Raw genomic sequence first — 25,873 nt, forward strand, 5'->3', positions numbered from 1 at the left:
ACCTAAACCTATCACCTATTTCAGAAAATAAGTTAATGGTTTAGGAACCAGAAGGAAAACGATAAGTGCGGATTTGGGGTTTCTGCTGTACGTCTACAACAAGTGCCCAATTGCAACCCATTAATTTCATGGAGCCGTGACCAGGGTGGTATTCCAGAAAGCGGGTTTAGTGAAAACTCTGAGTTTGTTAACCCTGAGATGAGGAAACTCCGGGTTTTCAGTTCCAGAAAGAGGTAACTTCTGGGTCAGCACGGCGAACCTAACCTGCACGCTTGCAGGTTTTCTTCGACAAACCCAGAGTTTCTCTCTGTCTCCTTCTTACAGAGCCAGACACGCTGTTTAATTTCCTCATTCATTCAATCCTATCAAAGCGCATTAATTAGCGGAGGTTTACTGTATGTCGGAATCAAAATCCTAGTTGGATATTAGTTTGTTACTCAAGGACTATCTAAAGTTACCGTTTGTATGCGCATCAGTCACTTCTTTGAACAGCGGTTTTTGCCTTCATATTCAAATATTAGCCTACACAGCGTGAATTCACCCTCAGCTCAGAATAAAACCTCTGCATGTCCTTTTTGCGAGGGGAAGTTCTTTTTTTCTTTTCTTTTTTTTTTTTAAATAACACTGACTCTGTGCACAAAAGACAGCTGTCAGTTTGTTAGAGAAGTTCCTGCACTGAAATGTTTATTGCACATAATGTGTAATCTCAGTTTAAATGTACAAAATCGGTATGAAGCTTTAGACACGTAGGATCAATGAATAATTATCTCTGCCACTCATGAGGTGATTGGTCGCACTGATGGAACATCATTCTTATAATAATGGAGATTATATGTTAATATTTCTGAGTGAGCAGGATCGTGGTGCAGCTGCAGAATGTAGTTTGAAAGTGAGTTTTTTAAACATGCATAGTGCATAGTCTTAACGTGTTTTAACAGCATTTCAGTGACAATGTTTAAATTTACTACATTTGTTGAAGTAGCTGAAATAAAGTCACTGAATGCTGTTGAGCCAAGATACAAATAGATGTCTAAAAATTTAAAATCTACTGTATTTTAACCTCGACGCCTTTTCAAGTGCAAACCACCAAACACATTACTACTGGATCAGACTGTGAGCTTACAATATGTCTCTATGTCTTTGATCTATATATTTTTTAAATCTTTAACTATATTTTTCATCTTCAGCTGCTGACCCCTGTGTTTTGTCCCCGTCAGATTAAAGCTGAACAAATATATTTAAACTGTAATGTAGGCTATAGCCTAATACACAGTCAGATTCCACCACTTTATCATCCATTAAGGAAATGTAAGTCTGGTAAAAAAAAATGACTTAATGGACAACACTGAATAAAACTTTATTGTGTTAACTTATTAACACTTTTCCCACTCTGACTCAGGCTCTTTTTTTTTTTTTTTTAAGATAAATGTGCACCGTCCTCATACACATGCATAATATCTCTACATCCACTGGATTAAAATGGAGGCTCTGCTTTTTATTTACCTGTTGCCATGGTGAATCGTAGTATCGGAGCTCCATTGATGATGGCTTTTTATTGTCGTCACGCACGCGCTTACTCAGGTGAACATACTCAGATTGAACTAACTCAGATCAAAAAACTCGGAGTGGACCCCTGTGACTGAGCACAATTTTGACGCGACTTGATTCAGTGCGAGTACACAAATGGGATTCATGTGCACCACGTTGCGGCTGATGCTGGTGTTCTTTCTGTTCAGGCTCTGTGATATAATTGAACATAATGCCGACAGGTTATTTCTTGAACGGTCTAAAATGATCACGTTAACACCTGAGAACACTCTCCCTCCTACACTATTCATCTCAATGTAAGACTTGTCAAACCAGATTTTCCTCCACAGATTGTTCCTCTGACTTTCTATGATTTGCCTATTAGCAGCCTGGCGGGCGGTCTGGCGAGATCAAGCTTTAGTATCAAGCTACAAATTATTACAAAGAACTTAAGCGAATAATTCTGAATTCTTTCTTCACCATTTTGGCCAATCATTTAGGAAAGTATAAAGTTTGAAATCTCTGAAAAGATGCACAAGGCACATGGACTGCAAAATAATATTGTTTAATACACAGTAAATTAATTATACCAGTTGACAATTTCAGAAGACATTGAAAAAAATAAAAAATATATTTATTTCCATTGGCTCATTTTCATCTGTCTATTTTTGTCTGTTATAATCAGATAAGGCCCATTTACAGACTATATATTGCATTTCATAAATATGTACTAGCGTAGTTTATTTGTACAATGAATTTGTTCCTTTTTAACACTGTGTACACAGTAAATCTCTTGACAGCAAACACATCACAAACAGCAATACACAGACATGTATCAGAAGGTAATATGGAGACACATGTTAGCACTGATATCAAAACACTGGAATTTAAGCCACAGTGAACCAAACTTAATGGATGTATGCTGGCTATTTTGCAACTGTGAATGGTCCCATCTAAAGAATGAAAACTGTGGAACCCTGCTGTCTATTGTTGAGGACTTTGAGAAGAAGATCAGATTCTGTAAGTGGCTGAAACTATAACAAAGCCTGAGCAGCATTGTAGTTGTAGTACAGTATAGTACTGTACCCATGTAAGAGGAATACTTAAGGAGGTCTGTTGCATCCTGATCTCCTGAAATTTTGTGGAATGAGCATGATGTCTTAAAATGCAAATATGTGCTCCGTGCACAAAAAAATTTCAAATCATCAAAGGGTTATGTGATAGAGGCATAATTAGAAACAGGTAGTAGTCTGACATTGCAATAGTGCAGTGGAAAGTGAGGGTGTGGAGGTCAGGGTGGTGGTGGCATAAACATTTCCATTCAACTCTGACACGGCAGGTTCGATTCCCAACTCATAGCAAGCAGATTTCTACTTTGAGTAGAAAGTTTTTCTTATTTAACGATGACCAAAGCCTTTCCCTAACCTTAACCAAATTGTTTTTGTTGCCTAAACCTAATCCTAACCTAAAATTTGGTTGGTTTAGTTGCGTAACCTTAACAATAACCTTAACCAAAGTTGTTTTACTTGCCTAAAGTTAACCATTAGCTAACCTTTTCAAGTGATGAACAGGTGAAATGCTGTCTCCAATTTGTGTGATTGTCGCATAATCCAATTTGTGTCTACAACACACAGTCTGCATTTCAGACTTCATGGTCAGTTTCAATTCAGTTTCACGTTTCTCTGGCTGGCATACAAGCAAGCTCTGTGAGGAACTGGAGGTTATGTAGTTGAGCAGGCTGAGTTGCAGCCGTGTTGTAGTGTCTTGGTGGAGCCAATGGCATCCAGGTGGGCAGGACTTGGCTGTATTCCAACATCTCGTTAGTACAGGGCTGAAGGCAAAGACTGTACCAATTGATCCAGTTGGATGTCCAAATAGTCAACAATGGACAGTTAATCTGATAAATTAATCTGAACTCTTGCAGGCCAAGACTCCTGTCTATCAAGTTCAAGAGATCCTCTAGAGCCCATTGATGCTCTTCTGCTGGAGCACCAAGTGCCTCAAGAGAGGTATACTGGAGCACATCCTCAGCTGTTGCTTGAGTTCATTGCTCATTCAAACAATTAGATGAAGGAAGCCAAGGATGTGGACAAGTATAGACAGTGTGTTCCTATCAGGGTGGGATGCCAGGTCTCTCTTGTAAAATGGATTTTTAATCTCAGTGAGACTCCCTGGTTAACTAAATGATAAATAAAATGCAGAGGGTTTGCAGGCCAGTCTGCAGGGCATACAGTCACCTGGACATCAACAATATGAACAAGAGGCAAGCAGTCAAAACCACTACAGAGGCTGCACAGAGGGACATATCAAACCCAGCTGTCTTACCTGGGTATGACATGAGGTTGAATGATCCAAAACACCCAGTGACTCTAGATTACATTGATGTGCCCAAGTGCATCACAGCTCACCAACAGCTCAAAATCAATCATCCCTCCATAAGAGCTACAGCAATGCAGCAAGGGAGCAGGACCCGGGGCACTGTACTGTCTTGAGAGTAACCATCAACACCCACTACTGAGTTCAACAGCAAGGAGTCCCATTGATGGATGTTAATGGAGTGTGGCAGTATTCCCACAGACTTCTCAAGAAGCATTCCTGTGCTCAGTACTGAAGGAATATTTTACAGTATTGTTGCCCAATGCTTGACGGGTACCTCTGGAACTACCTGAAGAAGTCTTAAATTGACTTCAGTGCAGAAGGGTGGAATCCAAAATGACATTGCACACAGCACACAGCAATGATCACATCATCTAATGAGGGGTACACAGGAAACAAGGGAAACCTAATCATGCTGTCTCTCAGACTAACCAGCCCATACACAGTGTTAGATCAGCACTATGGTCAGACTTCAGACTTTACAAGTCTGACATCTGACAGTCCTACCAGAGCCTTTGCGGTTAACCTACCATTAACATTTACATCAGTGGTACATTAGAGATGGACCCTCCTGGACCTTGAGAGGCACATTACCTGGACACAGATATGCTTCAACCCAGCAAAATCAATGTTGCTTCTTCTAGGAGGAACTCTCATTCCATTCATCACAGAGAAACTATGTCATGACTCTGGTAAAGACCTTTAACTGCACCCTGAAGGACATTATGCCATATCTATCCTGTTTAGTAGTCAGGAGCTAGAGTCTTGGCTGGTGGAAGTGGACAGATCAGAGCTGCCAAACAAGTTTGAAGTCTAGATTTACAAACTACTGGTCTATGAAGTCCCACTGTCCCACTGTTGAGTGCTTCGAGAGGAAGATCTGCCACTAGCAGGTAGCTGGGCCTACCACAAAGCTTGAGCAGCATTGTGTTTTTGCCGGGCCTCTGGAACCGGCCTAGAAGAGTGAAAGTAGCGGACTGGTTCACCAAAATGTGTTTCTGAAAACGCTTGAGGCAAGAAATCAGCCATGCAGTTGCTGAATCTGTCTTCATTTTACATCGACAATGGCTAGTTTAAAAGTTTGCACACGAGTTTCGGGAGTTTCCAGAGCCGGCGAGTCACGCTACTTCAAATCTTGAATGGACATCTGCATAGCAACAGGTATGTCATCGTTCACTTTATTGTCCAATCAAAGATAATGTTTCTTCCGTAGTTGTCAGGCATCGCAACCTGAGAGAGCGAGAGAGAGAGAGAAACCGAATCGAGAGAAATTGAATTGAAATCAATGACAGACTATTACAGACTGAAATTATTACTATTGAACAACATAGAAATTAATTCCTGGCAGAAATATCTCAAATATTAAACTCCATCTCGCCGCGACTGAGGCTCAGTGGACTGACTTCATTTCAGGCTATAGTCTACTTTCTAACTCCGGTGCCAGTGAATGTGCGAATGTGTGTGTGTGTGTGTGTGTGTGTACATGTCTGTGTGTGTATGGGCACTCAAGACTGGAAATTCAATGTTAGTATGTTATGTTACGTTTGAATGATATCTCTAATATATTTGAATGGATGTCTCAAAATAGACTGCAAACTTTGAGGCCCTTTTTCTCAAAAACATAGTTTGGTAACAGTCAAGACATAAAGGGGCATAAATGCCCCTCTGTCCAACATTGTATTAAACTCAAAATGTCTCCACGGGGGGGCACCCTGGTGGCTCACCGAGTAGGGCGCGTACCATAAGGCTCAGTCCTTCCCGCAGCGACCCGGTTTCGAATCCGGCCCGTGGTCCTTTGCTGCATGTCCTCCCCTCGCTCTCTCTCCCATACCTTCCTGTCTCTCTCTCACTATATCTCTCAAATAAAGCATAAAATGCCAAAAAAATAAATCTTTAAAATGTCTCCACGGGTCAATGTGGCTGAAAATGATAGAGCAGGTCGCGGGCAGTACAGAACACGTATTATACTAGGGTGTGAAAGCCAAGAGGAGGCCCGGCTTGCACTAGGTCTACCTAGTCTTGTTTAAATGCATAAGTAGAAGCTGAATTTCTGCATCAACTGCTGCTGGAGTTTATAATGTCATGCAATAACGTCAGCACAGGGAATCCACTGACCCTGAAGTCTCACTGGTGTACATAGGAGCAAGGACTGGGAGCAAATAGAGGGCAAATGATGCAGTTAAGCAGGCTGAGTCACAGCTGTATCATAGCATGCAGCTTGGGCAAGTGACAGTGTGATGAGCAAGACTTGGTAGCTTTCACATAACCCACTATGACAGGACCCAAGGCAAGGACTGAGCCAACTGGTCCATGAGGAAGTGTGAACTGGGGTTGTGGAGTTGCATTATGGGATGCAGGCAAAGACCACAATATCTCATGGAGAGAGACCCTATTATTGGCACCACAACCAGTTGCTGCAGGCTGCAGTGGACATCGTCTGCAACCAGCAATGCATTGTGCTTGTCAAAGACGAGAAACCACAGCCTGAGTCAAAAGTGTCAGTTGGAACAGCACAGGACTAGCAGAGAACTGACCTAGGGTGAAAGCTCCAATTTTCAGAAATCCTTGCTTGTCCACGCCTAGGCCAAAAATTGTGCTGCTATCTGAAAAATTGAGAAATGTGGTCATGTTTGAGCACACGGTTCCGCAGAAGGATTGGATGGAAGAGGCCAATGAAAGGAGGAGCACAAAATATTGAAAATATAAGACTTGGTGGATTATCAGAGGAAAGGGTGGTATGCACAGTACGTGCAAATCAAGCTGTACTGCACTGTGTTCACAGATAGTCTCTCTGCATGGCCTACATTCTCTTGTGCATCATAGGCAAGCACAAGAGGAGAAAAACATTAAACTTACAGAGAGGCTGCAGAGGGGTCCTCACAATAGCTATAGAGGAGCAATCCATGGAATACAGATGCTACTTGGACACAAGCAGGGACTGAACTTCTTGGTCGCCAGATTAGTGCCTCTGATTTTTAAAGACCCAAAACATCCAGCCCAAATAATATTACTGACAATATGTCCAAGTGTATCACAAGATGTATGCATAACCATGATACTTCTTACAATATTCATCTTAATTCTAAGAAAATTAGCCTAGTAGAACAACAATACAATTAATAATTTGGTTGTTGTATCCCTGAAAAAATAGCAAAATTTAAGGCAAAATAAATAACATCCTGAAGCAGTTTTAACAAGGATACATTCACTAACAATAATACTTATAAATACATTTTCTGGCAATAATTGTATTACCTGGAAATAGGAAGGAGCAATTAGAAACAAGTTGTTAAACAACTATTTTTGAATAATCAGTTGTAGTTTTAATGGCCAGTCCCCTCGTCAGTACTTAACCAATTACTGTATTTCATTAACAATGGGTTCTTTCCCCTAGAATACGTGGAGATTATGTGGCTATGTCACTACTTTTTTTTTTTGACAATTTAGCACATAGAGTCAATGGCAATAAAACAGCAGCATGTTGGATCACTTGTTTTCTATGAGTGTCTGCACTTTGTGGACCAAGTCTCGAGCCATCATCAGGACCTGTGGGACGTTGTGTCGCTCTGCCATTTCTGAGAAGAGAATTTCAAAAGCAAAAAAAAAGAGGTAAATGGATTATGCTATAATAATTTTTTTTTTTTTTAGCACAAATGAGATCAATATGTAATTTGGAGGAGAAAATGTAAACCTAAAATGTAAATCCATTTTTTAAGCTATTTTGCAGTGGTCCTACCTTACCACCACACAAGGATTATCTTCATTGACTTCAATTGATATTGATGTTGTATTTGTTGTTGTGGTTTGGTGTATGTAATTATTAATAAGCTCTGGCAATTGCCAATTGTTATTGCACAGCATTTCCACCATATTGCAACACTGGCCTTCATAGCCTTACCATTGAAGAACTTGATGATGTCAGTAAAGTCCATATTATTCTCGAGGATGATGTCTCTATACATCTCGACAAGCGCCAGAGCAATGAAGAGCACAAAGTGATCAGAGGAGGTATACTTGGCTGCCCATATGGTTTCCCACACGGAAAACACATCATCATACACCATCTCTGTTTGGAAAACAGCAATAAACCAGATTACAAATGTGTGAAATGCTAAAATAGGCAGAGTCATTATTAAAAGGGCATTCAAGCAATTTGTGGGTTAACTGGATATGGGTAGTGATAATCATAAAACAAATATTGTGATGCCTGCATATCCCATCACCTCTTTTGAAGTCCAATAGGAACCACCGATAACAGAAGTAGAAATGGGTGTAGTCTCCATTCTGCTGCATCAGTTCAAACAGCTCAGAATCCAGAATCTAGTGAGTACAAGAAAAACAAAGTGATGTCATCATTACATCATTACACAGCCCACGTGTGCGTATATTTGTCTGTACCACATAGTGAAGGAGAGTACAGAATATGACATAATTAGTTTGTGTGTGTGTGTGAGAGAGAGAGACAGAGAGTGTGTGTGAGCATGTGTGTGTTTGCATGCACTAAGGTGTATGTCTGTGTCCATCTTACCTGGATAAGGGAGCGCATATTGGCAAAGTGAGAGTCCATGGCACCTCCATGAGGAAAATTCTGGTTCATCCTCTTCATCAGCTCAGTGAAACAGCTAAACGCCATGACCTCTGGGAAGCAAACATACGGATAATACAGAATTACTCATCAAGCTATTCATGTGCGTTTAGGCAAGAAAGAAAAAAGTTCATATTGATACAATTTTCATTTAAAAGCCATTCACTGACCATCGTCCAGAATAACCAGAAGGGGAGCCAGCAGATCACACATGCCTTGGACATAACCAGTTTCCAGATGTTGCCACACATAACTACAAAGAAAACCACATATTTGCCACTGTGCCGTTTTCTTAGAACATTTTTGGGTTGAAATAAACCGAAGAAACATTTGGCAGAGTGACACATTTATTTCAACAATAACTGCCTCCTTGAGTTAAACTGAACTCAGTTACTGTACCTTTGTGACACATGTCAAACGTCTATTTACCTGCACATGATGTTACGGAGCTTCTCCAGGTTAGCAGGACTGAAGTACCAATATGTTCTGTCACACCGTCTGACATCCTTATCAATGCGATGTAAATTGATCAAGTACATGTCCAATTTTTCTTGCTACAAAAACAAACAGCAAATTCTATTAGTGCATGTATATGATAGGAAAACAAAGTATGTTTAGGGTCTTTCAGTTGTTACGCTTACAGAATAGGTTTGTTCTTCTGAGGATTCACCATGGTTGGCGTCTCCTCCCACCTCTACGGACTCTGGTCTAGGGAGAACACTCTCCATCTCTGGCTCCTCTTCAGAAAGGCCCAGGTCTGTTCCCTCAGGGCTGGTGTTACAGGCTGTGTCCAGGTGGTGATCTAGGACAAGGTCCTCTGGTCCAACCCTCTCTCTCAAGGCCAGTGAGATTGAAGGTGCAGCAAGACCTGCCAGTGGCCTAGCCCTAAAATCCTCAGTGGTCAAACATGTTATCCCTGTGGGAATGTCCTCCATTTCCAAGGCAGATGGAGAGTCATCTGAGTCTGCTGTGTCTGGAGACTGATTAGAGTGGGATGATAAGGAAATGCTTCCCCTTGACGCTGATTGGAGAGCATTCAGTACTTGTCTGACAGGTGAATTTGAACCAGGTTTCTCATATGGAATTTCTGCAGCTTTGTCTTTTCTGGTTTCAGCCACTTCAGAAACTTTTGCTCCAGCGTCCTTTCTCTCTGGCTCAGTAGCACAGGCCTTGTTAATTTGCAAGGTGATTTTGTCAGAATTTGTTTCAACTTTCTCAGAAGTCTCAGGCTTTTTCTCATTTGGTGGATATTTGTGTTTGTCTGCTGTAGGCAAACATAATGGCTCCAATTCCAGATCTTTGCTCTTGTGTGCATGAATTATTAAGGTCTGGCCAAGAGGGGGGGCTTGGAAATATTCATTATAAACCTCTGTTTCTAGCCTTAGAACATTAGTGTTCTCTGGTGCTGTTCTCACAGGGATATTTGTGTCTACTGCAATTAAAACTTTAGATAGCTCATGTGTAGTTATGTTTTTTTCTTCCAATTCAGGTTTTCTCAAAGATTGCATGGCTTCTCTGTCAGCATCTTCAACTTCAGATGTCTCTCGTGTCTCTCTGATTCCTGAAAACTCAGATCCCTCAACCACCTCAGTTTCTGACATCTTGGACTCCTCTGTCATTGGAACCTTGTCCTTGGATATTGGGTGCATTACATCCTCTCCTCCTGATTCACAGACAGTGCGCTGACTCCTCATTGGCTGTGATCCAGCCTTATTCTCCTCACTGAATCCTTCTCCTGGCAGCCCTGATGATTCTGCTGACATCTGAGAGACTGTAGATCCAACAACTGAATCAACAAGAGGGCTATTATCTGAACCTGGACGCTGATCTGACAGACCTGGGGAAGAGAGGTTGCAGGAGGGAAGCTGTGGAGGGTCTAGGGTACCATTCGGGATGTCCTTAACTGGGCTACTGGGCAACGCTTCACCTTTCTCAGACTCAATCTGATCCACCGCCTCAGTTGATCCAAATACCTGAGAGCCAAAGGAAAGTGATGAACATGTAATACATAAAGCCATTCAAGATCATTGTTGCTGTGATACTCAGTAGTAGTAATAGTAGTAGAAGTAATGAGAATCTACCTGTGTGCTACTGCTGGAGTCACTTTGCGATTGGGCGTTCTGATGCTCTGAGCTGCTACTTAGAGACGACTGGAGTAGGGAAAAGCCAAACAACAAACAAGAGACAAAAAAACAGTTGCAATGAAACATATTGCTGTTTGCTGTTGTAATGATGTAAATGTATGTAGCGTGATGATGTAGCATATTCTCATGTTTTGCCATCATCAGCTAAAAGGGGAAACTTGCATCAGTACTGATGGTGGAGTCTCGCTGCACTGGTCCTCTTTCCACACTGGCCCCTGAGGAACATCTGGCAAGGGCCTCAGCATGTTTCTCTCTTTCCCTCTGACGGACAATGGCCTCACAACCCTGCCACTCTCTCATAGTCTGTTCATAAGTGGTCCGCATCTGCTCATCAATCTAAAAACAGAAACCATGTGTACACTAAGATTGTAACATGGTGTGTGTGTGTCCATCTTGTTACACACAATGACAGTTATACTTTAGCGATCTGACAGCATATAGAATCTACCTCCAGCCTGCATTTCTCAGTCATGGTGAAGTGGTAGTGTCCCAAAAGGAAGGGCCAGACCTCTTTGCGTAGTGTAGGCGCCACACCACCAAAATACACAAGCCTCTGAATCTCATGTTCCTCATAGGCCTGAACAAGGGAAATATTAGTTCATCAGCTCACACTGAAATCACATCCTAACTGGTTAAAACATTCAACAGTAATAGCCCCAGGTTATTATACATTTCTAGCTTATTTTGTGCTCTTTTCTTTTTGTTCTTATGTGTTGAATGAACAAGTTATCCTCTGTCAAAGTGTGAACTACAGTTTAGGCTTGCTGTTCAGGTGTGGATCTTACAGAGCAGTCCTGGAGGAAACTGCCCCAGACCTCCACAGAGAGTCCTCCCCGGGCATCATGGGGCACATCAGGGTCAACTATAGCGGGGTTGACCAGAGCAGAAAGGTGGGTGCGGACTGTGGACAGATGGCGGCAGTATGCTAGCCCTAGAGAGGAAAGAATAGAGTTTTCTTATTCACTGTTGCATTATTTTATTGAATGATGATCTAGGAGAATTGCCATTTCACAAAAGAACCTTCAACTTGAATAAAAATGATTCCCAAATTAATCAAAGCTGAATCACAGTTATTTGTACTCACATCCATAGAAAGCACGGGAAATTATCTGGTACTTCATGGTGTCGCAAAGGAGCTTCAGGGGAGCCCTGATAGAGTAAACAAATGCCAAACTTAGTCAACTGAAATAATTTAAATATACACTCATTGGCCAAAATAATTGGAACACCACTTTTCCATAAAACATAAGAGCTGTCACATGTTTGTTAAGCATGTTTGTTAATCTGATTATATACGCTGATTATATACGCTGTTCGTGTTTGTGTTTTGTGTCAATTCATGTGCAACTTATATTATTATGGCTCAATTTTTAATGAGCATCATCAATCATAATTAAATATTAACCATATTATTATCAAATATTTATAATTTGTGAATCAAACATTGCTATCATCTCAGTAATAACTGAGCACAATCTCCAGCTAATACAGAGAGTATTTGGTCCTTGAAGAGTGGAGCTGTACCTCTGCTCAGTATGGATTCCCCTGATTGGAGAGTCACAAACATTATCTTTTTTTAGTTCAGTTTTTCACTTCTCACTCACTGGAAACCATATAGAGCCGAGGTCCACAGTGGTCCAAAGTATTCGCTAGGTTTGTCCTACATTAGCTGGAGAGTATACTCTACTACTCTACTATTGGCAAAATATCAGCATTTGATTAATAATTTATTTGATAACAATATGATTACCAGTTAATTATGATTCAGTGCTCATTTAAAACCCAGAGCCATAATCTAAAAGTTGTACACGAATTGAAAGTCACAAAACAGTGCAGATAATCAGATTAAGAACAGGGGAAGCAGGTTTTGCTTAACACATATGTGACAGCTCTTTAAAAACATAGATTTGGGCTTGACCCGAGGGATTACTTGCCTGTCTTGATTACAGCCATTAGGCAAAGAGCCATCAGATGAGCCATTCTGTGAGCAGGAAGAACAAGAAGACTTTCTGGGGATGGGTTGCCACATGTTCACTCCCTGGTCCATCAGCTCAGGAGCAACTGCACGCCATAACAACACTTGTTATCCTTCATTACTGGTACTGTTATCACCATCATTATCATCAACATCTTCATCAACATAAGTAAAAACACGATGACATTCCAACACAGTCGAGGCTGAACGTGTGTCTGTGTGTAAATAATAAGCAAATGTACAAATTAAAAAAACATGGAGAACAACAAACCAAGTCAGAGGATGGAGATGTGGTAGACAAGTTATGTCCATGCAAAGTCTCCTTATTGTCGACAGGGCTATAACATGACACAAAGGGACTAGATAGGCAGGAAAAAGATGAGGAATATGACAATTCAACAGAGAAAAATTAATTAGAAGTACATTCAATATATGTCTTCACACAAAACGGATAATACCTCTACCTCAAAACAGATTTATCTTAACTGATCATCTATAATGTGTAAATAATACAGAGTGTAATGTTTTTTATGATACCATCCCAGATGATGCTTTACTAGATTGGGACCGAGAGGCAGAACAGGGAGATTAAAGAGACATACCAAACTCCATCTGAGTGCCAGGAAAGAGGATCCGAAACACGTAATCTGTGGCTTCATCATCCTCCTTATCTGATACAGAGTCACATGAGCCCTGTGGACTCCTTTTCCGCAGTTTGGGGAAAACCTTTCCCTGTGAATGGAGAGGTAATGCTTTATACATCTTAGCTTGATATCATTACTACAGATGAGCTGTGAGATAAATATCCTTTTATTGCAACAATCTGGCAGGCAAAGGCTGAAGTGAGACTGTATTTCACAGCAATATCTTCCTTCTCTCCTTGTAAATGTCCTTCATTTTTCCCATAGAATGCATTAAGGGGGCAGTAACACCTCAATTAGCAAAATCAAGATTTTATAAGGCCTTGTGCCCAGGAGTGTTATTTGTTACCCTCAAAAAAACAAAAATTACAGTGACAATTTACTTGGCATGAAAATATTGGGTAAATACTTGAATGAAACTATAGTTAATGTATTTACAAGAGTGTAAAAACACAATGTAATTACAATTGGAGCTCTAATGTGATAGATTGAAAAACATGACTCCAAGTGTTTCCTGAGTTATACTGTGTGTTCATGTTATGATTAAAGTTTGGGCAGTTGGCATTGTCTTCGAAAACAAGGTGATTCTTGAGGTTAAGTGGTGAAAACTTACACCTTTCATAAAGTTTACAGTGTGATGGAAGTCTTTTTTTTCGTAAATACCTTTTATACAATTTGAAATAATTATTAAAGTAAATACAAAAAATGCATTATATTGTTTGTACACTTCATGTGTTATTGTTACTCACCAATGTAATGTAATGTAGTAATAGTGGTCAAATAATCCACATGATTCATGACTGACAGTAGCTGTTTTTTGGACTAGAAGCTGTGTGGAGCATGTGCACTGGGGTTTTCCCTGTCTGCAGTGGGACCAGCACTACACAGGCCCAACTGATATAGCACACAGACACAGAATGGCTAGTGTATATATAAGAGAATTAAAATAAAGATACATTGTGTTTGTGTTAACAAATGGCACAAATTTAGAATATTAGGACAACCCTAACCTTTCCATAGGCATTTTAATCAAATATATAGGTCTAAATGGTGTTGTGATCAAGCTTTAGATTCTTCTATACCACAGCGCCATCTGGTGGGGCCATAGCCCACTCTCCCCTAATGCTGAGATTAATTAATACTTTATTTATATAGCACTTATCAAAATACATGTTACAAGTGCAGAGATGCCACTAATTAGTGCAAAGGAGGATGGAGGTGATTTGAGAGTTGCCTGGAGTTAGGCAGGAAGCACTTTGTTACCAGGACCTCAAATGAGGAGAAGCCATGCCCAGTTTTGCATATAAGACTTAAGTTCAATTCATATATCAGTACTACACACACCTTTCTTTAACTCTCAGAACATGAAAGTACAAAAACCCAGGGTGTCGTGGCTCATTTAAAGGCATTTAAATCTTTTTGTGATTAGTTATCAGTTCAATAAAAAGATAAGCCTTGAATGAGAATGATGTTATGTTCAAAAGGCCAATTTTCATGTGGAGTCTACTCTGCACATATGGAATACAGACAGTGGGGGTGTAAGGAGTCAGATCATCTGTTTAGGTAGATATCAGAAGGTCTATAAGATTTATGTTTTCTGGTAACAAAGACTGGGAAGAGAGCATGAATTGACCAGAGTGGAGCTAAATGAGACACAGGCAACATGGTTGTCACAGGCAACTGAGGCGACCGTAGGAGATAATGAAATAAGAGCAAAGTGGACTGTGCATGGGGAAAGGCAGTATCCAGGGATTCACCTCCTGCTAATCAGGGCATATATGGATGACATGACAAATATCCTACAACAGGGTACTGTATGGTAAAGGAGTCCTGAAGTTATCTCTATTTAGCAGAGAATTAATATGCCAACAAGTAAGCAAGTAAGACTGGAGTCGAGGCCAACACGAGTCACACAACAGTAAGTAACTGGGTGGAAGTGGAGTCCTAAAGATGCAATTCAGAAACCATACTTGTCCCTTGGACGCAGAGGCATTCTAGGACAAGTGCAACAGGGTTATGAAGGTGTTGGTCTTAGCATAAGCAAACATGCATGGAACAAAGCAACGCCAACGAAAGGAGGAAATAGGGGCACTGGAACAAATACATCACCAGGAGGAAGCAGCAAGGTGTGCCAAAGTAGTTTCTTAAGCTAAGCATCCCTCAATGGATGAAAGTGTTGAGAGGAAGAAATTTAGCTGGGAAATTTGGAATATGGTATATAAGTATCTAGAGTTCGAGTGATTATCAACCTGTATGAGCAACCTATATGATGTGTTGCCATCACTGCAACACTGCCACGACCTGTGGCTTGGTGAGACCCTAAATGTCTTCTGGGTTCAGACAGCAATTCAGATTAAAAGAACAGAAATTAATTATTTACCTCACACTAAAAAGTAAGCCGACTGACCTCTTTTAATATATATGTTTTCAGTCGGATTAGTTTTTACTTTGCGGTAAACATGGACTTTGTTTACTTCTGCAGTCACCAGCACCAAAAGAAATGCACAGCTGTGCACAGGACACATACACAGATTAATTATTTACCTGTGTTAGGAGAGACAATCCTATGCATCAAGTTAATTTTGTACATAAAAGTTAGGAAATAATTATCATTGAGTAGGAACACCTTGGAAAGCTACGGGAGGCGCGTGATTGATAAATGTGAGCAGACACAGGAAAACAATTTACAGTCATGCCAAAGAAAACACGACTAGGTGAACTAGGTGTCAGCCATACGTGCAACATCAAGGAGATGCAGGTGTAGTGTAGCTGATTATAGCTCTGAATAGTATTGAGAGTGTGTGTGTGTGTGTGTTTGTGTGTGCGTGTGTGTGGGGGTGTGGGGGTGCCAATCAGAGCAGAGGGAAGGTAGGGTACGGTAGTTATATTTACTTTACTATTATTTACTTAATTCATTGTTTCAAATAACAAGAACAACTATTTGCCAAATAAAATAAAAAAACACTAGGTAAATATAGCATCTAGTACAATTTGGAGAGAAATCACTGGTCCAGTGGAAGGCATAAAACTAGTAGCTATTGTACTGTATTGTAATTCTATTTGATGCATCAGTTTAATAACTACTATGTCAGTATTTTATTTTTCTGTGTTCATGCTGACCTTTCCTCTCTGAGACCAGAGTGGTGGGTCCAGCTGTCCGTGAGGTAGCAGGCCAGTCTCCAGGCAAGTGAGAAACTGAAGCAGGTGGCCTCCTTTGGGGAAATGTAGAGGAGGCCTCTGGATCCCATCCTGGCTCACCAGCACTACTGTCCCACCGCTATTCACTGGGGAGATTAACACAACGGAAACAAGATAAATAACTGTTAAAGCTCTTTAGTTACTCACTCAGAATCACACAAATGTGCCCACCAAAACAGTTACATGATAGCCCATTTGGTTTAAAAAAAATCCATGTGCTTAATGTGTGGTACTGTAGAAACAGATACACAAGAACAAAGCACAAAAAGAAGGGAGATTACTGCACCTTGCTGATGACAGTGGAGATAGACAATGTCCTCCAGACGAATAGTCATAGCATAGTCCCAATAAACACTGAGAGATGAGTGAATATGAGCCATTGCAGTGAACTGTGTAAAAACAATATATTATTTATAGATATTATTCTATTCTTATTATATTATTATATTACATTCTATCAGACTAACCTTTTCTCAGAGTCTAGCTCTCCAACATTGCCATTCATCAGCTGATTGGGTGTCCATTTCAAAGTCATGAGATCTGCAGTTTGATGTAGAGAAAGGTAGCCTGGGATGGCCTCCATGTCATCTCTCTGCAGACAAAAGTAGAGCTTACAAATCATAACACTTTTTATTGCAGTATTATTCAGTTAAGTAGTTGAGTAAAAATCACTGTGAAGTTAACAGAATATTCTAGCAAGTTCTACAAAGTACACCATCGTCCCTTGATATTCCTTCTCTTAAAGCAACCAATAGGATTCTATTAAAGTCTGTTAAAAAAATAAGTTATGATGAAAACCAAAGACATACCGGCTGCACCAGGACATTGTTCTTGCCGAACAGAAGTGTGGCTCTGGAGTTTTGATGGAGTGACTCGACATACTCCCTTGCCCACATGAGAGGCCGATCATCTATACTACCACTGGACTGCCTCTTCTGGATCTGATACAAGTCAAGATGACATCAAAACTATTACACATCTGCTATTACATACAATAATCCTTATTGGGACATTCAAAAACAATTCATTTCTAGTTGGTCTAACCAGGGCAGGCCGTCTGGAGGGAGAATCCTGGCGACAGTGGCCACTGTGGATCCGGTGCCGCTGTACCAGCTCATCAGCAGAGGGATCTGTCCAGAAATGGTCTGCAGTCTTAACTTTGGTGTACTCCAAAGCACAAGGCCCAACTGTAAAATAAGGATAAAACAATGAATGAATGATAAGTTTATTGTATAGTTTGACAGCATTGTTGTGGATGATTATCCCTTATCACAATAGCAAAAACACACATGAAGTCATCAAAAAGTAAGGGGCACACTCAGCTCTTTTCTTTCAAACAAGAATCTGCGGTTTGGTACATCATAAATGTCTTTTGACACTATTACTATTACCATTATACTTTGGTTTAACTCCCTCGCATAGTGCAAGACTGCTTGGGATGCTACATTCGCTACCAGTCTCCTCAAGATTCACACTCACACAGAAGAGATTTGCTAGGCTAGCAGGGGGCTAATAGCAGGGGGGCTGAACTTTCAGAACCTCTCTTTTGTCAAATACAAATTCTGTCCATTAAATCTTGGATGGCACAAAATGTTCTCCAGCTGAATGAGAGCAAAACTGATGTTGTCATTTGTTGTCCTCAATAAAATTGATTACCAATTGCTTGGGCCAGCTGTCCACCTATGTTAAACCTCCATCAAGAACGTTGGTGTGGTTTTTGACTCTGCCCTTAAGTTTGCAAACAAGTTAATGATTAGTGAAATCCAGTTTCTTTCAACATAGATTTCCAAAATAAAGTCCATCCTCTCGTTCAAAGATGTGGAAGGAGAAAGAGACACATCTTACTATCTGAATAATGCGCCCTTTAAATAGCAGGAAAATACTGCGCCAGACTTTAGACCAGGTTTTTGTTGGTCAATGGCGCAATGCTTTCTGCTGCCTCAAGATAGCAATGCGCCAACAATGTGCCTGACCTCACCTCATTTTAAGACCAACACGCCCATGGGCGCAAAGATGGACGCAAGTACATTTGCTATTTAAACAACGTGGGCACTGGGCGTGAAAATGACAACTGCGTCGATCGGAAACTAGCGATGACACTTGTGCCGCTTTGCACCGGGTGTAAGATAGGGCCCTAAGTGTGACTGTTTTTTCGCTTACACGGCCTCTAGACTGTCTCAAAAATTGATTTGTTTTGACTTGCCCATCCTCATAACGTACATAAATATACATCAAATGTGGATTTTGAACAGTACAGTACATCAACTAGAATCCCTTCCCTTCCCCTGTTTGTTCTCATTTTAAGTTTATACTAAAACCAAACCCTTTAATAACCTGCATCTTACCAGATTCCAGGCCACTTACTGTCAGTTCTTGATTAAAGATGATCTTGACTGTAGATTACTTACATTCACTACTAATTGTTTCCTTCTCTCTTTCTACATACATACACACAGTTTTCTTCCATTTTTCATTTTGTTTTATTTAATTTTTTTTATTCAATTCTGTTGTGTTCTTGTTTTGTTTGTTTTTTCCTACTTCAGAAAATGCATGTTTGTCTCTGCTACATTCTCTTCTTACCATATCCAGTAAGTTTAAGCCCTTTTGGAGTGTAGTATACTATTTCTCTTGTCAATTATCTAAGCCACAGGACGGCTGCCTTGGGATAGAGATAACATCTACCCTACTGTAAGTATCCTCTGCAGTAGATTATCATTATCTTCCATTGTTATCTGAGGTACTAGTGAGGTAGATGCATCACTCTAATGCACTACTGGACTCAGTGACCCAGTGTACTATTTCTTATAAATCAGTAAACGTCAGTAAATGTTAATGTTAATGTCATAGAGGCACACAGTGCTAAACAGATGTGTAGGTTAGGGAGGCTTATCAATACCTAACAGAGATGCAAGGATTGGCCCATCCACAGGATCCATCAGCATGGCTTCTTTCTCATAGAAAGTACTGCAGGAAAGAATACATACAATGAGAGTAGAAACTTTCTATTATTTCCCAGTGCAATAAAGAATTCAGTACATAATATATAAAGAACTGCTCAGGCGACAATGGAGGTAATAAATGGAGGAGACAATCTTCCAAAGCTAGGGACTTATTACAGCATTAAATAATGTATTACCTGCAGTTCTCTACCAAGTACAGGACAATCTTGTCCAGGAGCTTCTCCATCAGTGCAGTTCGGATCCACAGGTGTTTTAATGCCTGAGGCGGAAGGTTAGCCAATTTGGACTGCCGACTGCGGTCATTATTCAGTGGGGAATTGTTCTGCTTGCTAAAGAAAAAGATAAGAAACATGGAAGATGAATAGGATAGCAGTGAATAGGATAGCACAGGATAGCATTAGAATTGATCTGACAGGAAAGGACAGGACAGGATAGAACCAGACAGGACAAGGTAGTAGGTTGCAAGTGGAATACAAAAGGAGAGGACACAAGATGGGATAAGAAGATAATGCAAACTCCACAATGATTTTTAGGCCATTGGCATCAAACAGGCAAAAGTTAACATCTCACCTGTTTTCGACAAGCTGTTCCAGTTCCTGGACCTTCTGGCAGAGTTCCTCAGCAGGTACAAAGCTTTTCCCCACCTTCATGAAGAGGGCTGCTACCTTGTTAGTGCACAGCAGGCCTGCAGCACGACGCTTCAGTCCATGCAGCACACAGGCTTCCACTACAGCTGCATGAGTACACCACACACACACACACACACACACACACACACACACACACAGTTTTAATCATCCATGTTTGATTTTGTTTTCATTTAGTTTTTGTTATTTAATTCACTTGTGTTCTTGTTTTTGTTTCTTCGCAGTGAAATGTTTTTAGAACCCCCGGGTTTTGTTTTAGCTCACCAACACAATCTGCAATTTTTTTGTTTTTTTTGTTTTTGTGTTTTAAAGATTCCATTCTACAGAGATGTAAATTTTCAAATAGATTTTGCCCAATGAGAAGGCCTCGAGTCTTTATAATTCTGCAGAATAGAGGTGAAAGGCAAGCACAGGTGGCTCTCGGCAGGACTAGAAATAGAATGAAATCTGCTAAACACTGTCTACTGTTGCTAGGATATCAAGGATGTGATTCACATAGGCGTCGCCTCTGATTAGTATCAACATCTTTGAATAGTGTTAGTGTAGTTTAATCCATCCATCTACCTAATTAATGGAGATGACCAATGACATCATTAAAATAAAACTGAGTGGTTTTCCACAGCCTGAACACAGTAAAATTGGGGCTGTTCCTTTGCACTCTCAGCGTACAGAGACTGAACTCGTAGGAGGTGACAGGGCTTGACATTTCAACTGCATAGGATGTCAGCTGTCATTTTGCACTGTAAATGTGTCTATGATTAATTAATGCAGCATGTCCTCTGCCATACTCTTTGAAATGAGCTAGAAAGGACTGAACCACTTAAGCCAAACAAAGAAACTTTATTTTGTGGTTAAAGGTGAAAACATTCCATGCCAAAATCTGCTTATTTGCATATGTCCACTCAAGGATGCATCAAACAAAATTACAACGCCACAGGGGACAAAACACAGCGTGCCCTCTCTCTCTCTCTGTCTCTATCTCTCTCTCTCTCTCTCTCTCTCTGTCTCTCTCTCTCTCTCTCTCTCTCTCTCTCTCTCTCTCTTTCTCTCTCTCGCTCCTTATCACATACTGCGGCCCATGACAGCCATTCCAAGGTCAAGGTTAGAAATCAGAGGTGACTGGCCCCTTGCTGTCCGGGCCCCTAGGTTTTGAATCATCCTGCCCAAGGAAGGTGATGCTTACTTGCCAAGGCAGAGATGGCTTAGTATGCAGTGTAGGCAAAGTAGGCTTAGTACACAAAAACACTTACCACAGAAGGATATGATGTGGCTGCTGTCTGCATGCACAAATTTCCTTGTTACTGCCTCCTCCATAATTTGTTTCACCTGAGAGAGAATGGCACACGGTAAAAGTTTAATCTGTCAGTTACATGAGATGACAACGAGCAAGAAAACAGTGTGGGAATATGCTACAAGAGATAATCATGGTAAGTGGATGATGGAGCGAGAATGAACAGATTCTGTCAGTCTCACAACACATTCATGGCGATGACATATAGACCCAATTATTAGCTTATTTGAAGGTGATCTTAGTCGATCTGCTGCCTTCAACTCTTCTATGGAGAATACAGACACATTAGCAAACATATATTACATGCATAGAAGCACTGCTACAACAATGTAATTTATTATAAAATGTATATCATCATATATCATGTGTCATCATATCATCAAAAGTTTTAGCTATACATCTCCATTAGCAGCACTCCATGCACACCAGAACCCAGAACAGAAGAACCCAGAAGTATATTCCTTTGTTGTGTGATGTCATTGAAATTCATTTGAAGAAGATTATGGGAGATTAAAAGAGTTAATTGTGTAATTTCTGGTTACACGCACAACTTTTTAATTATACCAATATAGCCTATAGAAGTGTTTAGCCAGTAAGGTTTAGAGAACACAGGTGCCTTGGTCCACATGCATCATCTAGCCTCCTGGGTCTCTTTGCCGCATCTCTTTGTCCTACAAATTTAAACTGAGCATGAATAGAAAAGGGCAAAAACCCTGAGCTATCCCCCCAGGCTCGAGTACTTTTTAGTCTACTCATTGCAGACCTTGGGATCTCTGGGAAAGCATTTGCACCACCAGTATTTCACCACATACCCTCTCCACTGAGGTCCCTCAGGGCTCTGTCCTGAGACCCCTCCTATTCACCCATTACACCAAGTCTCTTGGCTCAGTCTTCATGTTTAACAAATTCTCCTACCTTTGCTATGCAGACAATACTATTGTACTATGGTATAATACACCATTGACAAAACCTAAGAAATACCTACCCCATCTGCCAAAAATCTTGGTGTGATTCTCGACAATCAACTGTCCTACAAGGCCCATATTGCAGCCACTGCTTGGTCCTGCAGATGCCGGCAGATGCTCTTTACAACATCCGTCAGATCAGATTCTGTCTTATCAGGGAGTCTGCCCAGCTCCTGATCCAAGCTCTAAGCATCTCCAGACTACTGTAACTCCGTCCTTACTAGCCTCCCTGAATTCACTCTTTGACCTTTACAGTTCATCCCAGAATGAGCTGTCTTCAACCTCCCTAAACTCTCCCACTTCAGCTTAACTGCCCTCCTATCTTCACTCCACTGGCCCCCAATGGCTGCTTGCATCCAATTCAAAACTATTAGCCTACAAGGCAGCCAAAGGCACAGCACACTGTACCTCCAGACTATGATTCAACCATACACTCCGGCCCACACCCTGTGCTCAGGTACTACTGCTTGACTGTCCCTCCCTGCAACAGCCTGGTCATCGCTTTGCCTGGTCCTGACTCTTCTCCTTCTGGCACCCCAGTGGTGGAATAATCTTCCCACCTCAGTCAGGACTCCCTGTTTTCTGTCGCAGACTGAAAACCCATCTATTCAGGCTCCACCTTAACGAAACTGAGAGTTTATTTAAGGTTCTTAATGTATTCCTCCTAATTCCACCCCATTTTCAACTACGCTGCCGGTGTGCCCCACGCTGCTGGCCACAAAACTACCAAACATCAGTCGCCACACCCTGCGCACGCGCGCCAAGTGCTGTTGACTGCACTTTGCATTGATTTACAAAAATAGAGCCCAAAGTTTTCTGTCTTGCTTGGAATGATAGCCTAGTGAATTATAAACATGCACTCTCAGCAATAATGCTGCATATTTTTTCTAGGCTTATCAGTGCCAACCCGTAGTTTCTGTTTGAGATGGTAGTGAAAGTCACTCAAAAACATTCCCCTACCAATAGCTTACTGTTTTCTGCTAATTTTCTTTTTATCATTTATTTTTTTATTGTAATACTGTCAAGTTACAGACAATACAACAGGTTGTTTTCTGCTAATTGTATAAATATTTCCCCTCTCATCGCTCTAATTACAGATAAGATCACCAGTATAAATCCAAATCAAATCTAGTTTCCCTAGACACTCTAAATTAGAATTCTTCTATAAACATACAACCTGCATGCTTAAGCCTCTACCTGCAAAACTGTTCAAAGAACCTTTTCCAATTTTTGTACTCTCAATGCGTGACATTATCAATTCGTCACTTTCTACTGGCATTGTGCCCTGCTTTCAAACCAGCCGTAATCAAGCCACTATTCAAACAACCAAACCTTGATCCAGAAGTCCTTCAGAGCCATAGACCACTGACTTCCCTTTTTTCCCCAATTTAGTTGAAAAGTTTGTAGCTAGCCAACTCACTGATTACCAGTCTAACCACAATTTATTTTATCATTATCACTTTTGTTTTAGATCTTTTCATTCTACTGAAATCACACTCACAAAATTGTTGATTCTGATTCAACCTCTGTGCTATTACTTCTCGACCTAAGTGTAGTTTTTGATACAGCTGACCATTACATACTCTTAAATCATATTAAAAACTACATTGGTATTCGAGGATCGGTGTTTTCATGGTTTAGGTCCTATCTACTACAACAAATGCATTGCATCTTCCACAGCAACATGACCTCAAAGTGTTGTAATATAATGAGATACATTACAATTAGCTATAACAGGAAAGTTCAGTGGTACACCACAGGAGGACATACTGTAACTGTGAGACAGTGAAATTCATTGTATGTTCTGTATCTTTTATATGAATAAATGACCTGACAAATCTGCTTCATAATAAAATGACATCCATTTCTGTTTATTTTGGTTAGATGATTATGCAAGGCTTGAGATGAAAAGCTTAAAGCTTTAGAAAAAGAACCTACTTTGTATGTATGGTATTTAAGCTTATTTAAGAAAGATATTGTACACAAAGTTAAGGCAGTGTGATGTGTGGATGTAGTGTCTTGTAAGTCCACGGTTGGGCACTTGCATGACGTGAATAAAAATACATTTCTATGATTATGTCCTGAATTCTACTAAAAATACAAATGATAAAAATCTATATATAGGCCTATCTTATGCTGAGCTTTTACACTATAGGCCTCACTAGCTAAGCCCCTCCCTGCCGCAGGATCTGGTACCAATCTTGCAGGGGGGTCATGGATGTTTCAAAGGCAGTGAGTCACAGGTGATGGAGTGCATGAAAAAGCTAAAGGTGGGAGTCCCCAACCCTCTCAGCAATTAATAAAACATCCCGTTTACTCTCCCCGGGGAATCACTGGGCATTTGCCTTCGGAAGGATCTTTGGTATGCTGTCTTGAATTTCTTTGTAGATTAATCTCAAAAATCTATAATGTAATACCCGTCCGAGATTTGGACTTTAATTTCTGCAATCAGAGCACGAACTAAAATGCCAATGAAACACAGCCAAGGCCACACATGTAAATTCTCGATTGTCGATCAGGTTTGACTGGAGTAGTAGTCATCGTGTCAGGGATGTCAGTTTGACCATGATTTGGAGGAAGGAGGGAGGGGAGGAGAGAGAGAGTGCAACCGAGAGAGAGAGAGAGAGAGAGAGAGAGAGAGAGAGAGAGAGAGAGAGAGAGGATGCCAGGATATGAAACACACCAAGAAATGCATGAATACATACGAATAAAACTGCCCAGTATTTCGTATCATTTGCAATTCTTCCATGACATTAACATCATCATCACCATCATCATTATCGTCATCATCATAATCGTCGTCATCATCATCTAACGGTACTAAAAAATACACCGCCGCACAATTTACTACTAATTTCGCCCATTGTAACTGTAAAATAGGGTTTTTTTCATAAATATGGCGTAACCGTGGATCAAACGCATATGAACGATGTCCACACAATGTATAGGCCTAAAACACACCTAAAAACAAACTAATAAGCAATGCAGAAATAAAATGTAACGAACCTCTTTCTTCACATTGCGCAGCAATTTCTGACGCGTCTCGGCCTCTGTCACACGAGAAAACATTGTAATGAATGAGCTGATCATATACTGGATCGGAAATTAATTAGGATAATAATTACGTTGCCGTACCTCCCATTGCGCCAGGTAGGGTGCAGTTGGTAACGAGGATAGCTTTTTTGACGAATGTCCTCAAAGCAATATAGCCTACAACACTGGCTGAAAGCAGGGGCTCCGAATTGTTGGCTATATTCTCAGCGACTAAACTAAACCTATCTGCTACCTCTCCGTGGACCAACACCCCTTTAAAGTAACAGCAGTCTGTAGCTGCGTTAAACCACCCACACGCACTCTCACTCTCTAAAACAGACACAAAAGAAAAACTAAGACATGATTATACATTGCCATAAGTAGGCTATATTTATTTTGCCAACCCTCATATAGCTTATTTGAAATCAATGGTTTATATATACACATATATACATATATATATATATATTTGTCTGAGGTAGGACCTAGTCGTGATGATTCAAGTCAGAATTAGAGGGGACATGGGGCATG

At 40.6% G+C, this 25,873-nt stretch overlaps 1 protein-coding gene across 1 annotated transcript; it reads right to left on the reverse strand.

Annotated features, from left to right (window-relative positions):
* Positions 1–7,389: 7,389 nt before the first annotated feature.
* On the reverse strand, positions 7,390–25,378 carry LOC139646366 (small G protein signaling modulator 1-like). Its single transcript, XM_071522393.1, has 25 exons — positions 25,316–25,378; positions 21,304–21,379; positions 19,977–20,139; positions 19,583–19,735; positions 19,343–19,410; positions 17,491–17,633; positions 17,256–17,387; positions 16,914–17,038; positions 16,733–16,800; positions 16,369–16,532; positions 13,210–13,339; positions 12,567–12,693; positions 11,717–11,781; positions 11,418–11,563; positions 11,081–11,209; positions 10,795–10,968; positions 10,570–10,638; positions 10,246–10,461; positions 9,130–10,119; positions 8,918–9,042; positions 8,659–8,741; positions 8,432–8,541; positions 8,127–8,223; positions 7,802–7,969; positions 7,390–7,478 (listed from the first exon to the last, which is right to left on the reverse strand). The coding sequence occupies exons 1-25, from the start codon at positions 25,376–25,378 to the stop codon at positions 7,390–7,392; spliced, it is 3,873 nt and encodes a 1,290-aa protein (XP_071378494.1).
* Between the last annotated feature and the right edge of the window lie 495 nt (positions 25,379–25,873).

The sequence above is a fragment of the Centroberyx affinis genome, unplaced genomic scaffold (assembly GCF_046629955.1).
Source record: "Centroberyx affinis isolate AG114_WGS23_722 - 3 ecotype Tasmania unplaced genomic scaffold, CSIRO-AGI_Caff_v1 ptg000087l_1, whole genome shotgun sequence".
NCBI lineage: Eukaryota > Metazoa > Chordata > Actinopteri > Beryciformes > Berycidae > Centroberyx > Centroberyx affinis.